Source organism: Anastrepha obliqua, chromosome 4 (assembly GCF_027943255.1).
Source record: "Anastrepha obliqua isolate idAnaObli1 chromosome 4, idAnaObli1_1.0, whole genome shotgun sequence".
Classification (NCBI taxonomy): Eukaryota; Metazoa; Arthropoda; class Insecta; order Diptera; family Tephritidae; genus Anastrepha; species Anastrepha obliqua.
In genome coordinates this window covers 126364058-126378405 of record NC_072895.1, presented here as the reverse complement: position 1 = coordinate 126378405, position 14348 = coordinate 126364058, and the positions used below count along the sequence as shown (strand labels likewise).

The following is a 14348-nucleotide window of genomic DNA, read 5'->3' as shown; positions in this document are numbered from 1 at the left end:
ACAAGTGCATAAAATCTCATGGGTTTTACTTTGAAGGGGACAAAATAGATATTAATGAATAAATAAATAATTTTTGAAAAAAAACACAAAATTCGCGATACTTTTTGAACACACCTCGTATGTACCTTCCAAACTTACCTACTAATATACAAATGAGATGTGCGATTAGCTCTTGCAGCATATTCTCGCTAGCAATTGCTGTTGTTATCTGTTTGTTGTTGGTGATTAAGAATTATTCAGATTTTATTGGAAAATTGTCGGTTTCATCAGTGGGGCTGTCATATAAATGTATTCATACATACACATGTGTATGTTAAGCCAAGCAACCAAGCACCCATGCACAATGGCACCCATACGAGTCCGAATAACTAATTGACTAGCAAATCAAATTTAAACTACACATGGGCATTTCCACAAGAAGATTCATCGCAGACAAAATATCAAAAGTTAAAACTGTACATTGTTTTAGCATATTTTTATAGGTTAACAATCAAATTTAATGTATGCATTCATCTGCCATTCGGAGTCTCCATAAAACTGTAGGTCCCTCCGTTTGTGGTACAACATCAAGACGCACACCACAAATAGGAGGAGCAGCTCGGCCAAACGCCCAAAAAGGGTATACGCGCCAATTATATATATATGTATATATATTTAGTACTACATATTTTTGTTAACTTTATTGTTATTATGTGATCTGATTCATTATATAATACTTCTGCTGACTCAAAAACATTTTTGCTAAGTGTGTTTATACATATACTAGCGAAAACCCGCCCGTTCCGCTGGTCGTCTTTAAAAAAATCTAGATTAATTAATTAAATTAAGCCGAAAAATACTGTGTGTTTTTTATAAAAATTCTCGCGCATGAATAGTAATGAAAGAAGTTTTAAATAGTAGTAGCAATTAAAAAACGTTTGATGTGATTTACTTTATTACTTTTTTTATTGTAATGCTCTTTGGTATACAATATTCTTCGTTTTTCCATGCGTTGTTGAATAAATGAACAATACCGATGGCTTACCAACTCTTGAGCATGAAACATAAAGTTGGCCATGAGAAAAACACGTGTATTCTAAATCAATACCACAAATTGATAGTAATCAATAGTAATCGCGAATGCAAGGCGAGCAGAAAATTGAAGACGTTTGAATTCAAACGGCATATCCGATGGTATCATTGGTATTCGCGGTATTAAATCGTCTTCACCAGAGTATTTTCCATTCAAAATTGTTGCTTCAATGACGTTATTCATCAATCTCTTAACTGTTAATCGAAAGCCATTGCATAGTCGTGGTTGATTTATGTTTCTCAACATAATAATCGGTGCTCCTATTTTCAAGTTTAGCATGTGTGGCGGTAATCCAGGCAAATCAAGGGAATTCAAAAATTCAGTGGGATAATTTACAATATCATCTTGATTTGTAACAGTGTCAACGGATCGATATGTTTGTTCTGGACTTGGTATGTTAGCCAAAATAGCCGCATTCATTTCATTCACATCTCTATTTTTGCCAGCCATGATGGCTCGTCACTAAGCCAATCATGATATTTGTAATGTTGAGGCAAATTTGGTAAAATACTTTGAATTAACTGTTCTTTCGTTTGACTTATTTGACAAAAGTTTGGTTGTAAAGTTATTAAGCTAGTTAAATTATCGACATTATCGAATTTGCCATTTCCAATATCCAATAATTGCTGTGAAAATTCAGCAGCTGATGGATCATTTTGCATTAGAACACGTACATTTCTAGTTAGTTTGAGTGTTTGAACATGTATCCACAAATATGATGATTTCAAACATGCAGCCAATTCATCTGCTACAGTTGCTCGAGGAATAACAGGCAGTGTCACCTGCCAGCAGCACTAAGGCCCGACCTAACATTTCATTTTTACTACGTAAATCTCGTAATGTCCTATCAAGCGCTTCCAGTGACTTTTTATGTGCCATCGTGCACTCATCCCATACAATTACGTGAGCGAAAATGCGGAGAAGGAGAAGAGAACTGTTCTATTCTGAAAGTACTCGGATCTCAGAGAAACGTGATGCTTCCTTTATATGATCAAAATCATACTATTTGCTTTCAACATCAAAGTGGAGAAAAAACTGCCTTAGCCCAGAAGTTGAATATCTCGATCTTCATGAATTAATAATTAGCTATTGAAATTTTGTAATTTAGTAGTTGACAACGCTCAAATATCTGTAGATAAAATTTAAAAAAAGAACTGGAATTCAGAATAGTAAGTAAGTTTCATCTTCTCACACGTACGATTAAAATAGTTATTAAAAAGGAAAATCCTATTGCCATTACGGTAAGCAAGCGATATAACTTGCCTGTTAATAATTTTCATGCTTTGTTCTAATCCATTTAAGACGTGTCAGTTCAATTGCTAACCTGTCACAATTTCATTTTCATACTTTTTATTGCTCCAAATAACTCATATATATGTGTATTATGTTTGTATATATGTGCATATGTATGTAGCTAATGATGATAGTCGTGTACTCGTATGCAGTGGCAAGAAGATTTGCGACAAAGATTGCCGCAAGCAATTTTTGCTAAAACTGCAACTATACCTGCACGCATAGGTATGTTCCTTTAACTACACACATTCATTTACATGTGGACATGTGTACATATGGGCATATGTAGACGCCTCTGTTGTAACTATTTTGACATATTTTGTTTCCTTTCAATGACTTACAGCAGTATCTAAAAATTTTTCTTTCGAAGATACATATAGGCCTACATTCATATGTACATACATATTACATATACATATACATACCATATTACATATATTGTTAGCTTTGAATCTGTGACGCTGCTGCCATTGGTTTTGTATGGCATTCATCTGCATACTCATGCAGTGATTGTTTATGTAATTAATGTGTGAAATGAGCACGTACATATTTACAATCAATGATTAAAGTTGATTTACTTCGAGTGAGAGTTCCCACCTTTCTCTCAAGTCTACGTTATTTGCATACATCGTAGAGCCATTTCTTCAACTGGAACATCATACTAATTTTTCAATTTCTAATAAGAAAGCGAGAAATTTCAAATTCTTAAGTTGTATTTAATTAAAGATAAAATAATTGCGAAAAAAATTGTGAAAATACAATAGTTATTGATAAAATGCTGATATATGTACATATATTATATATATATATATATATATGTGTGTAAGTACTCTTTTGCAAATATATGTATTTCACTATGTACATATTTCAAAGATTTTATTATAATTAAATACCTTATATGTACTTAATTTCTTTCAGATATCCCTGAGTTTCGCGAATCATCAATATCGCAACGGTAAGTCATTAAAGAGTGTTTATTTCAAATAGATATTCCCCTCGCCTGCATACATACATATGTATGTATGTACACACATCTAATGGCTAATACTTAAAAAAAACATTTAAAGTTAAATATAATATAAAGCGAAGAAAAAGTTAATGATTGAAAGAAGAAAAAGATTGATTATAATGTAAGGCCAGCACATATGTTCTTGAAAGATGTTAAGCCCAGCTTCTCAGCCAATTTGTGGGGCATGTTTTGATTTTATGATAGAATAACTTAGTAGTCAATTCCTTATAAGAGAAAATGTACAAGTAAAATTTTTAATTGCACTCCCTCATTTCACCTCAATTGAATCCAAGTAGTGAGCGTATTCAATATCTGAATTACCAACTTCAATATCGCTGGAGTATTAAACGTTTATTCAACAACGCATATGCATACATAAGAATACATTTCTATGTATGCACTTATATGTATATATTGAATATAATTAAAAACTTAAGTAGGTATACATGGCACGTTCTGCTATAAATATATTCCTGATAAAGTTCGTTATCACCCAAGTATTTGAACATTTAAGCTAAAAATTGGGCGCGACACATGCGGTAAATTTAGAAAACGTCATCGGTAAAGAATACAATTATTTTTAAGGTATTTAATATCAAATAAATAATTTTATGATTTTTATATTGAAAATTGTAAATTTCTATAACAGTGACTCGTTGACAAGAACTAGCAGAAGCATCCAGACCAAAAATCATGTTTTTTTTTATATTTTGTATTTGAAAGGTTTATATTGTCGTGCGATTGGCAAGCACGATTCATTCATGTCTCGTATGTAATACAAACAAGTCGAAACCTGCGAGCAGCACTCAGGTCGGTACGTTAGAGATGTCCCACTGCACGCGAGCGCTGTTCGTTCAAAATCATTAAGCGGTTAAACATCAATACAAATGTGCTCGATTAAAATAAATGCATTTAATAAAAATAGTATAATAGACCTCCCATCGTTTGATATTAATAAAGAAAGTACAGTTTAAATATCGCAAATGAAAATTTTAATATGATATCTATTACTTCCACGCTATAAAAAACCGAAGTGTTTCTTCAAAAAAGATATTTAAGCTTAAGACCGCCGTATACGAGTGGGTTTATGCATGAATATCGTTCAGGTGACCGCGGATTCGATGACAATCATGTGCAAATTGGAGAGGCAGGCCAAACAACTAATAAAGAATATATGTGCAAAATTTTAAACAAATATACAAGATAGGACTGTTCGAAGTAAAATGCAATTATTTTTCAAATAATTTCCTTTGCAGCTAACCCACCAATGAAGCACCATAAAATTAGGCTGCCGCTACAACGAAATGCATTTAGTATTGATAATACAATTGTTAAAGCTAAGAACACTAAAATAAATTATAAAATAAAACTATTTATTGGGAATTTTAGAAAGGCAGAGCATCACCCAAGAGCGAGCCGAAATAAGTTCTCCATACACTAAAATTCACTAACCATAAACCCATAAAGCAGAGAAATATTTTTCTTGTCGATACTGAGCTAAAATATCATTCAAAATTACGACCTACCACCCACCCACGCCAAAAGTCAAACAAAACCCGGCCAATATGGACTCCAGTTCAGGGTCGGTGTTTGACGATGAACCACCACCAGAGCCCAGAGACGGTTGGCTACTGGTGCGGGTTCATGTGCCCGAACTGAACGTCTACAAATGCCTGCAATTTCCTTCGGATCGTTTAGTTTGGGATGTCAAACAACAGGTGCTCTCCTCATTACCAAAGGTAAGTGAAGCAAAGTAAATCGTATTAGCATATGCTTCCTCGCACCCTACCCTGTTAAAGGTATCAAAATATAACTGATAATTTCGTAGCTGCCCGTTTTACGTAACACTGATTTCGAATATTATGTATGTATATATATTCACTAACTTTCAAATACCAAACATTTTACAATTTATACCTATACTAACACATAAATATTTTTATTGAGTTTTTACATACAGATGTATGTGAATGTTCAAATCAAGTACAAATCTAGATAAAATTAGCGCACTCGCCAAATCTATCGATATCACCGAATTCAGGCAAAAGGTAATAAGTAATTAGTTAATTAGAAATTTTCTAAAAATACTAAAAATAATTTGACAAAGGTATTATGAGTCAGATGTACAGATGTTAGTTAAATTTTCCAGTAATACTTTTCCTCAGCTTGAATTTGTTTCTGTTTGCATTTGTTACATCCGACAGTTTTCCCAGATTCAATCCATTCCGAACTTCTTATTAAATCGAATCTGCTAGAACTCACGCACTTGATAGCGCTGAATGATGAAATATTATGGACCTTAGATTTGTGTTTGATTTGAAAGCGTTTCTATTTTGTTTTCCTTAATTTATGTCTATTTTGCCTTTCTCTTCTTATTACGCTTTTGTCAATTTGCTTTTATCACAAAATAAATACAAATCAACGTACACAAATACTTTTAATATTCACATAATGTCTGCACATATTTTGACACTTGACGACAATGTGTTCAACATTGAACGGTTCCGCCACACTACGTTTATTTGGTGAAATGATCGCTCCACAACTATACTTGTACAACACTGGATTAATGTTTTATATTATTTTCTGCTAAAACATACCTAGGTGGCCTTTTGGTTTAAGGTTGGTGTTGAATATTCGATATCTTGCACGCTGAATAAAGTAATAGTTATAAAACTGCTTACAAGCATTTATGTTTTATTTAAATATTTATGTAATGCAATTTGACGTATTGGGAATGAAACAAATGTATTTTATTCATAAACATTTACATCACTTTTATTATATTATTTAACAGGAACTCAAGGAGAGCTTTAACTATGGGCTCTTTTGTCCTCCTTTGAATGGAAAGGCTGGAAAATTTCTCGATGAAGAGCGTCGCCTAGGCGATTATCCTTTCAACGGCCCTGTCGGCTATTTAGAGGTAGATACGGACATCCTCATATATGTATATGTACATACATATGTGCATGCCAGCCAATATTAATACTCACATTCCATTTATAGCTTAAGTATAAGAGACGAGTTTACAAAATGCTAAACCTGGACGAAAGACAGTTAAAGGCATTACATACTCGCGCCAACTTACGCAGATTTCTTGAGTGCATCAATGCAGGACATGTAGAGAAGATAGCAAAAATGTGTGCCAAGGGACTGGATCCCAACTTTCATTGTCCGGAAAGTGGCGAGACTCCGTTAACGGTAGCGACTGGAGCTAAAAAACCAAATAAATTACTAATAGCTTTGGTAAATGGTGGCGCTTTGCTGGACTATCGCACCAAAGACGGCACCACAGCTCTCCATAGAGCCGTTGAAAAGGACTCTCTGGAGGCAGTAACGTAAGTTTACAAACAAATTTCCGATAAATAAATCTGGAAAAAAATAAAATGACATATTTATTATTTAAAACCACTCAGGACATTACTAGAATTGGGCGCGTCACCTAATTATAAAGACGCACGTGGCATAACGCCCCTTTATATATCAATAACACGTAAATGCGATTCGAAGGTAACAGAGAGCTTATTGCACGATCACGCCACTTTGGGTATACAAGACACTCAGGGTTGGAACGAGGTGCATCAGGTGAGTGTTCCCAGGCATGGAAATTATTGTAGAAGTTTTTTAAATACAAGTACAATCATTGTGAACGGGTTTAATTGGATATTTGAGCAATTGGGTACTATCAACAAATAACATTTACCGATTCATGACAAAAATTGGCCAAAACAAGAATACTTCAATATAGGAATCGGAAATAGAAAACGGAGAGCATCAGCAACTAGTAACAAATGAGAATAACGTTTAAGCTCATAGAAGTAGATTTTGTTCATATTTATTATGATAAATTTATAACTATAACAAGTAACGCCTTTGCAAATTTCTAAAAACTTGCGTATTGAGAAATAGTAATCATTCAGAGCTCCAAAAAGTATTACAAAAAATAAATTATGTTCATAAGCGAGGAACTTGTCTAACAACTAAATTGCTATACACTATATTTGTCAAGGTACAATTCAAATGGTGTTGGTTAAGTATGGGATAAGTTTGCATTATCTTTCACATTTATTCGTAAGATTTGTATGCTGCATACATAGATACGTAACTATTGTACATAGTACATATGGGTAACCTAAATTCTGTTTCTGTATAGATTCTAGTTTACGCCGTTTACAAAACTACAGTGAAATTTATTTATTCAAAACTATATGTAATTTTTATTTCTTTGGCTTTTTATATAATACTTCAACTTCAACTCAATGCATTATGCCACATAAATATATGTGTATACTTTAAACATATATACATAAATAAACCTATGGAATAATGGTAGGCCTGTCGGCATGGTCTGGTACACCATTTGGAACATTTATTGTTTTATGGTGCGGACATGGATGGCCGTAACGCTTCCGGTAACACACCATTGCATGTATGCGCTGTTAACAACCAAGAGGCTTGTGCTAGAATGCTTCTATTTCGTGGTACACAACGTGCCGCCCTCAATTATGCCAATCAAACTCCCTATCAGGTACTTATTTTTCCAAACTTTGCTTCACAAATAACATATTTAACATGGAATTAATAATAATAATTAGCACATGGACATTCGAATCGTAAAACTGTACATGTATCTTAGAGTTCAACTGCGAACATTATCAGCACTTAAATTGGAAATACACTCTCTATTTTAAAAAGCAAACGAACTTAAAAAAAACGCCAGTGTACATTTATTTTGTGACAAGGATTTTTTGTATGAATCAATATTAGCCTTTTGCTGCTGGCCACACCAGTTAACTCGCTTTTGACCAATGAGATGGTGCTTTATCGCGTGTGGTATAGGTCCTGAAGAATAAAAAACTCATTCACAAAATTCACAAAACAATACTGAAGAATTCCCTATTCAATTCCAATGATTTTGACAGACGATTATATTTTAATGAAACCACTTACTTTTTCGCTGTGGTCGACCTGGCATCAGATTAAAATTCCTTTTACGGTATAAATCATCAGCAAGACATTCTTATTGAACCATTTGGTGCATTTCGGTAAAACGTTTATCAAGTTTAACACAAAAACCATCCGCTGCTTTATTTGAAACTTATTTTCCAGCCGCAGATCATAACATACCAACAAAGGTGACGTAATAACTAAAATGATTTACATCTAGCAGGTCTATTGTGCGCTAGTAACAAACATTTTGTTTGCTGACAGCTTTTACACCATTTTGGTATTCTGCTCACCATTATTACCTGCACATTAAGTGGTAAAGGGAAAGCAGCAAGCGGGTACTTACTTTTTGGAATCAAAAGGAAGTTTAGCACGAGAATTTCGAGAGAAAAGCTTGTATATTATCAAATTCATTGCTTTTTTTGCTAATTGATCAAGAAGATGAACACTTCAGGTAATTGAAATATCTTCGGAGCAGCAGTGCTGCTTTTAATTTACCTAAGAATAACTTTGAACAACATTTTCGCATGCCAAAAGAAGCATGCAAACAGTTAATTCAGCAATTGCTTCCTAAAGGCGCACAAAGAACTTCTCTGCCGTTTTGTATGCCCACTGACCCATGATTTGCTTTTAAAAATGCAGATTTGCCACACAGTACTAAATCGTCAATAGCGGGTTGTACGCTTTTGACAACGTTACCAGTGCACTAGAATTGTGGTCATTAGAAGTGGTAACCATTTTTTGCTGGTCACAAAATGGTTAGTAACAGTAAGAGTAGACCTGTAAATGTCATACGTATTTCACAGTATGGCATTGCTGAACTTCTTCTTCTTCTTAATTGGCGCTATAACCGCTTACGCGATTTTGGCCGAGTTTAACAAAGCGCGCCAGTCGTTTCTTTCTCGTGCTAACCGGCGCCAGTTGGACACACCAAGTGAAGCCAAGTCCTTCTCCACCTGATCTTTCCAACGCAAAGGAGGCCGCCCTCTTCCTCTGCTACCACCAACTGGTACCGCATCGAATACTTTCAAAGCCGGAGCGTTTGTATCCATTCGGACGACATGACCCAGCCAACGTAGCCGCTGGATCTTTATTCGCTGCGCTATGTCTATGTCGTCGTAAAGCTCATACAGCTCATCGTTCCATCGTCTGCGATATTTGCCGTTGCCAACGTGCAAAGGTCCAAAAATCTTACGCAGAATCTTTCTCTCGAACACTCCAAGCGTCGCTTCATCGGATGTTGTCATCGTCCAAGCTTCTGCGCCATACGTTAGGACGGGCATGATGAGAGTCTTGTAGAGTGTTAGGTTTGTTCGTCGAGAGAGGACTTTACTGCTCAGTTGCCTACTTAGTCCAAAGTAGCACTTGTTGTCAAGAGAGATTCTACGTTGGATTTCAAGGCTGACATTGTTATCGGTGTTAATGCTGGTTCCTAAATAGACGAAGTCTTTTACAACCTCGAAATTATAACAGTCTACAGTGACGTGGATGCCGATACGCGAGTGCGCCGACTGTTTGTTTGAAGACAGGAGGTACTTCGTTTTGTCCTCGTTCACCACCAGACCCATTCGCTTTGCCTCTTTATCCAGTTTGGAGAAGGCAGAACTAACAGCGCGGTTGTTAAGGCCGATGATGTCAATATCATCGGCATACGTTTTTATAAAAAATTGTGCCTGAGCGATTAAGTTCTGCGGCTCGTACGATGCTCTCCAACATCAGGTTAAAGAAGTCACACGACAGCGAGTCACCCTGTCTGAAACCTCGTTTGGTATCAAACGGCTCGGAGAAGTCCTTCCCAATTCTGACGGCGCTGCTGGTGTTGAGCAATGTCATCTTACATAGCCGTATTAGTTTTGCGGGGATACCAAATTCAGACACTTCGGCATACAGGTAACTCCTTTCCGTACTGTCGAATGCAGCTTTGAAGTCGACGAAAAGATGGTGTGTGTCGATTCTCCTTTCATGGGTCTTTTCCAAGATTTGGCGTATTGTAAATATTTTGTCGATGGTAGACTTTCCAGGTCTAAAGCCACACTGATAAGGTCCAATCAGTTGGTTGACGGTGGGCTTCAGCCTTTCACACAATACGCTCGCTAGAACCTTATAGGCGATATTTAGAAGACTAATCCCACGGTAATTGGCGCACATTGCAGGATCACCCTTCTTATAGATTGGGCAGAGCACACTTAAATTCCAATCGGCAGACATGCTTTCATCCGACCATATTTTGCATAGAAGCTGATGCATGCACCCTACCAGCTCCTCGCCGCCATGTTTGAATAGCTCAGCCGGCAGTCCGTCGGCGCCCGCGGCTTTGTTGTTCTTTAGCCGCGTTATCGCTATTCTCACCTCGTCATGATCGGGTAGCGGAACGACAATTCCGTCGTCAACGATTGGGGTATCGGGATCTTCACTTTCTTGGTGACATGCGCAGCTGTCACTGTTTAATAAGTTCGAGAAGTGTTCCCTCCATAATTTAAGATTGCTCTTTACGTCAGTCACCAGTTCGCCGTCTTTGTTCTTACAGGAAAACGCCCCGGTCTTAAAACTTTCTGGAAGCCGCCGAACTTTCTGGTAGAATTTTCGGGCGTTGTTCCTGTTGGCCAGCATCTCAAGCTCTTCGCACTCACGTATTTCGGCCTCTCGTTTCTTCTTTCGGATAATACGTCTCTCTTCCTTTTTCAGCTCTCTGTAGCGATCCCACATGGCTGGCGTTGCGCCCGATCGCAGCATGGCTCTATAGGCGGCATCCTTTCTTTCTGCGACAGCATGACATTCCTCGTCGTACCAATTGTTTTTTCGTGGTCGCCGGAATCCGATTTCTTCTTCGGCGGCGGTACGTAGAGAACGAGAAATGTTGCTCCATTGTTCGTGCATGCCGGTTTGTTGGGCAGTATTCTCTGAGAGCAGGAGTGAGAGTCGAGTGGCGAATCTTCTGGCTGTCTGTTGTGATTGCAGCTTTTCGATGTCGTTTGGCTGCAACAATCATCTAATACACTAGAAGCGTGTCTTCCATCTATCACAACATGATCGATCTGGTTTCGTGTTTTTCGATCAGGAGACAGCCAGGTGGCTTGGTGAATCTTCTTATGCTGGAATCTGGTGCTGCAGACTACCATGTTTCGGGCCCCGGCGAAGTCGATCAGCCTCTGTCCGTTATCGGATGTTTCGTTATGCAGGCTGAATCTTCCGACTGTGGGACCAAAAATTCCCTCCTTGCCCACCTTGGCGTTGAAGTCGCCAAGCACGATTTTTATGTCGTGGCGGGGGCAGCGCTCATAGGAACGTTCCAGGCGCTCATAGAAGGAATATTTGGTCGCATCGTCCTTCTCCTCCGTCGGGGCGTGGGCGCAAATTAGCGATATGTTGAAGAAACGGGCTTTGATGCGGATTGTTGCGAGACGCTCGTCCACAGGATTGAACGACAGTACTTGGCGACGAAGTCTCTCTCCCACAACAAATCCGACACCGAATTTGCACTCCTTTACATGGCAGCTGTAGTAGACGTCGCAAGGTCCTATGGTTTTCTTTCCTTGCCCCGTCCATCGGATCTCTTGGATGGCAGTGATGTCAGCCTTTACTCTCACGAGAACATCAACCAGCCGGGCAGAGGCACCTTCCCCATTAAGGGACCGGACATTCCAGGTGCATGCCCTCAAATCATAGTCCTTAGTTCGTTTGCAGTGGTCGTCATCAGTATAGGGAGGTCTCATCCGAGGCTTTTTTAAACTTTTCATTGGGGGGGATTTTTAAGTGGCGGGTCTCAAACCCAACGCACAACAGCTATCCTGGAATGTTTCGCCTTCTCACGATAGCTAACTCCCGAACGGAGCTGTTTGAACCATATGCAGAAGAATCGTCCTGGCCATTCCCAAGTGAATGGCGATCAGTAACTTTCCCCACTTGCGTGGACTTCTACACATGGAACCATCCTCCATTGCTGAACTAGTATACAATTTAAAAATTTCCCAAGAGATGGCGCTATATCTTATTTTTTTATAAAAAAATTTCGTTTGCACAAGTTTCTTAACTAATCTAAATTTAAAAGGAACAGTCAATATGTACATGTATAAGAAATTTTTGATTCGAATGTTTTAGTTAGCTATTGTCTACTTATACTGTGGAAGAGCTTAATATTATCTAGTACAAATATGCATTAAATGCTTTTTTTACTTTTATTTCTACTTACGAGTATATAGAGTCTTTGAGAATAGCCATTAGTAGTAGCTATCACTGTACATGCGGTTATAGCATGTACATGTATATGTATATAAATATATTTAATTTTTGGTAAAACATTTGTTGTCGTCATTCACAAAGACACATAATATCATTTTTGAAAACAAAAAGTATTGTAAATTTTTGGAGTTTTTAAAACTTTGTAATAATATATCACATGGAAGCTTTGTGAATGATAGCAGATATATTTGCGTAAATATATATAGTGTATATGTACATGTGTATATATACATTTATAAAAACAACAATCACACAATTCTTCTCTTAATAAGGTGGCCGTAATAGCCGGAAATATGGAACTTGCTGAAATAATACAGACTTATAGGCCTGATGATGTTGGTGAGTAGAAAGTGGAAAAGTAAAATTTACCATTAGGTATGCACACATATCGCACCCTAAATACAAAAGGGTCACAACTCAAAATTTTCCACACTCGAGCTTGACTTGTTTACAGTAGCACAGAAAAAAAACTATGTGACATATCACGCTGAAATTTGCCATGTAAGCTTATAACAGTCCAACCAAAAAAACAAAAATTTATTTTTGCCATATGTCATCGTCATCCGCGGACCGTTTTATTGATAACGTCTCGTTCATATTTGAGCAGAAGGGACATTTTGAGTTGTGACCCTTTTGTATTTAGGGTGCGATATGTATGTAGGTACACGGAAGTACATGGCACTATTCTACAATCAAAGTGTGGGGCTTTGACTGACAAAAATTGTACTCTCAGTCAAACATACCTATCTAAATACGTACGTAAAGACTTATATACTGCGATTTACTAATTTCAATCAAAGGATCAAAGTAAAAGCATGTTTAGAGACAAATTAGTTCACATGCGTACGAATACATTCAGTCATACTCCTTCGTATATTTTGAAGCGTGTAATCAGTTCAAAAGTAGATTATAATATTATGCACCAATACAGTAAACTACTACATAGTGCTTGTACATTCCTGCAATAATAGAGTTAAAGTTGTAATTTATCCATCATCATCTAATTATTTTATCCGTCATAAAATTTAACCATTTTGTTTTTCAACTTCTTTCACACTGAAATTTGTTTTGAAATATTTATTACATGATTTCCAAACGTCTTTTCGCGAACATCATCCATACACAAGTCTTTTAAAGTAACGGCCGCTATTGTTTCTCTTTCTTCTTGAAACAAATCTCAAGAAGTATTACATACATTCATACATACATACTTGTTGCTATTATCCGTATATGATAAGACATATCGCTCGTTTGCTGGAAGAACGTCATGACTCAACAAGTTATATATCCGATAAAAATGGGTTCGAAATTTATTATGCAGCTTTTCTTACACAGCATTATAATTATAAATTAACATTATAATGAGCGATATGTTTCTTAGTACTCTGATAAAGAAGTTCGAACGCACACTACTTATATTTGTATTCAAATTATTATTGGGTTTTCTACACTTCATACCATATCTGATTTATTCCATTGCTAAAATTTTGATTTTGAATATTCCATTTCACGCCCAATCACCGTTAAATAAGTGGATACATATGTAGATATATTATATGTAATTGTTCGTGAACATTTCTATTGCTTGACAATCTCACAATCTTTATCGCTCACTTGTCAAACTGTTAAATAGATACAGGCATATGCGTACGCAAGTAATAAATTGCAGATACTTTTACGATTGCTTTATTAAAATCAATTGTTCAGGCTTACTCATTGCATGCTTTTTTATTCGTTTGCCCCACAGTGTATGTGTTCTTTGTTTATATCGTTACGAACTAAACATAT

General features: G+C 36.7%; 1 protein-coding gene across 10 annotated transcripts in view; it reads left to right on the top strand.

Annotated features, from left to right (window-relative positions):
• The window catches only part of LOC129246389 (SH3 and multiple ankyrin repeat domains protein 1), an 82159-nt gene that overhangs the window by 59200 nt on the left and 8611 nt on the right, over positions 1-14348 (top strand). For 4 of the 10 annotated variants that reach the window (XM_054885177.1, XM_054885170.1, XM_054885172.1 and 1 more), the window contains 8 exons: positions 3284-3320; positions 4631-5113; positions 5979-5996; positions 6172-6297; positions 6381-6712; positions 6791-6959; positions 7708-7902; positions 12833-12899. In XM_054885177.1, coding sequence (XP_054741152.1) covers positions 4940-5113; positions 5979-5996; positions 6172-6297; positions 6381-6712; positions 6791-6959; positions 7708-7902; positions 12833-12899 — 1081 coding nt within the window. In that variant the 5' untranslated portion in view covers positions 3284-3320; positions 4631-4939. The remainder of the gene's footprint in view (positions 1-3283; positions 3321-4630; positions 5114-5978; positions 5997-6171; positions 6298-6380; positions 6713-6790; positions 6960-7707; positions 7903-12832; positions 12900-14348) is intronic. The other 6 variants (XM_054885178.1, XM_054885174.1, XM_054885179.1 and 3 more) reach the window with 3 other exon arrangements.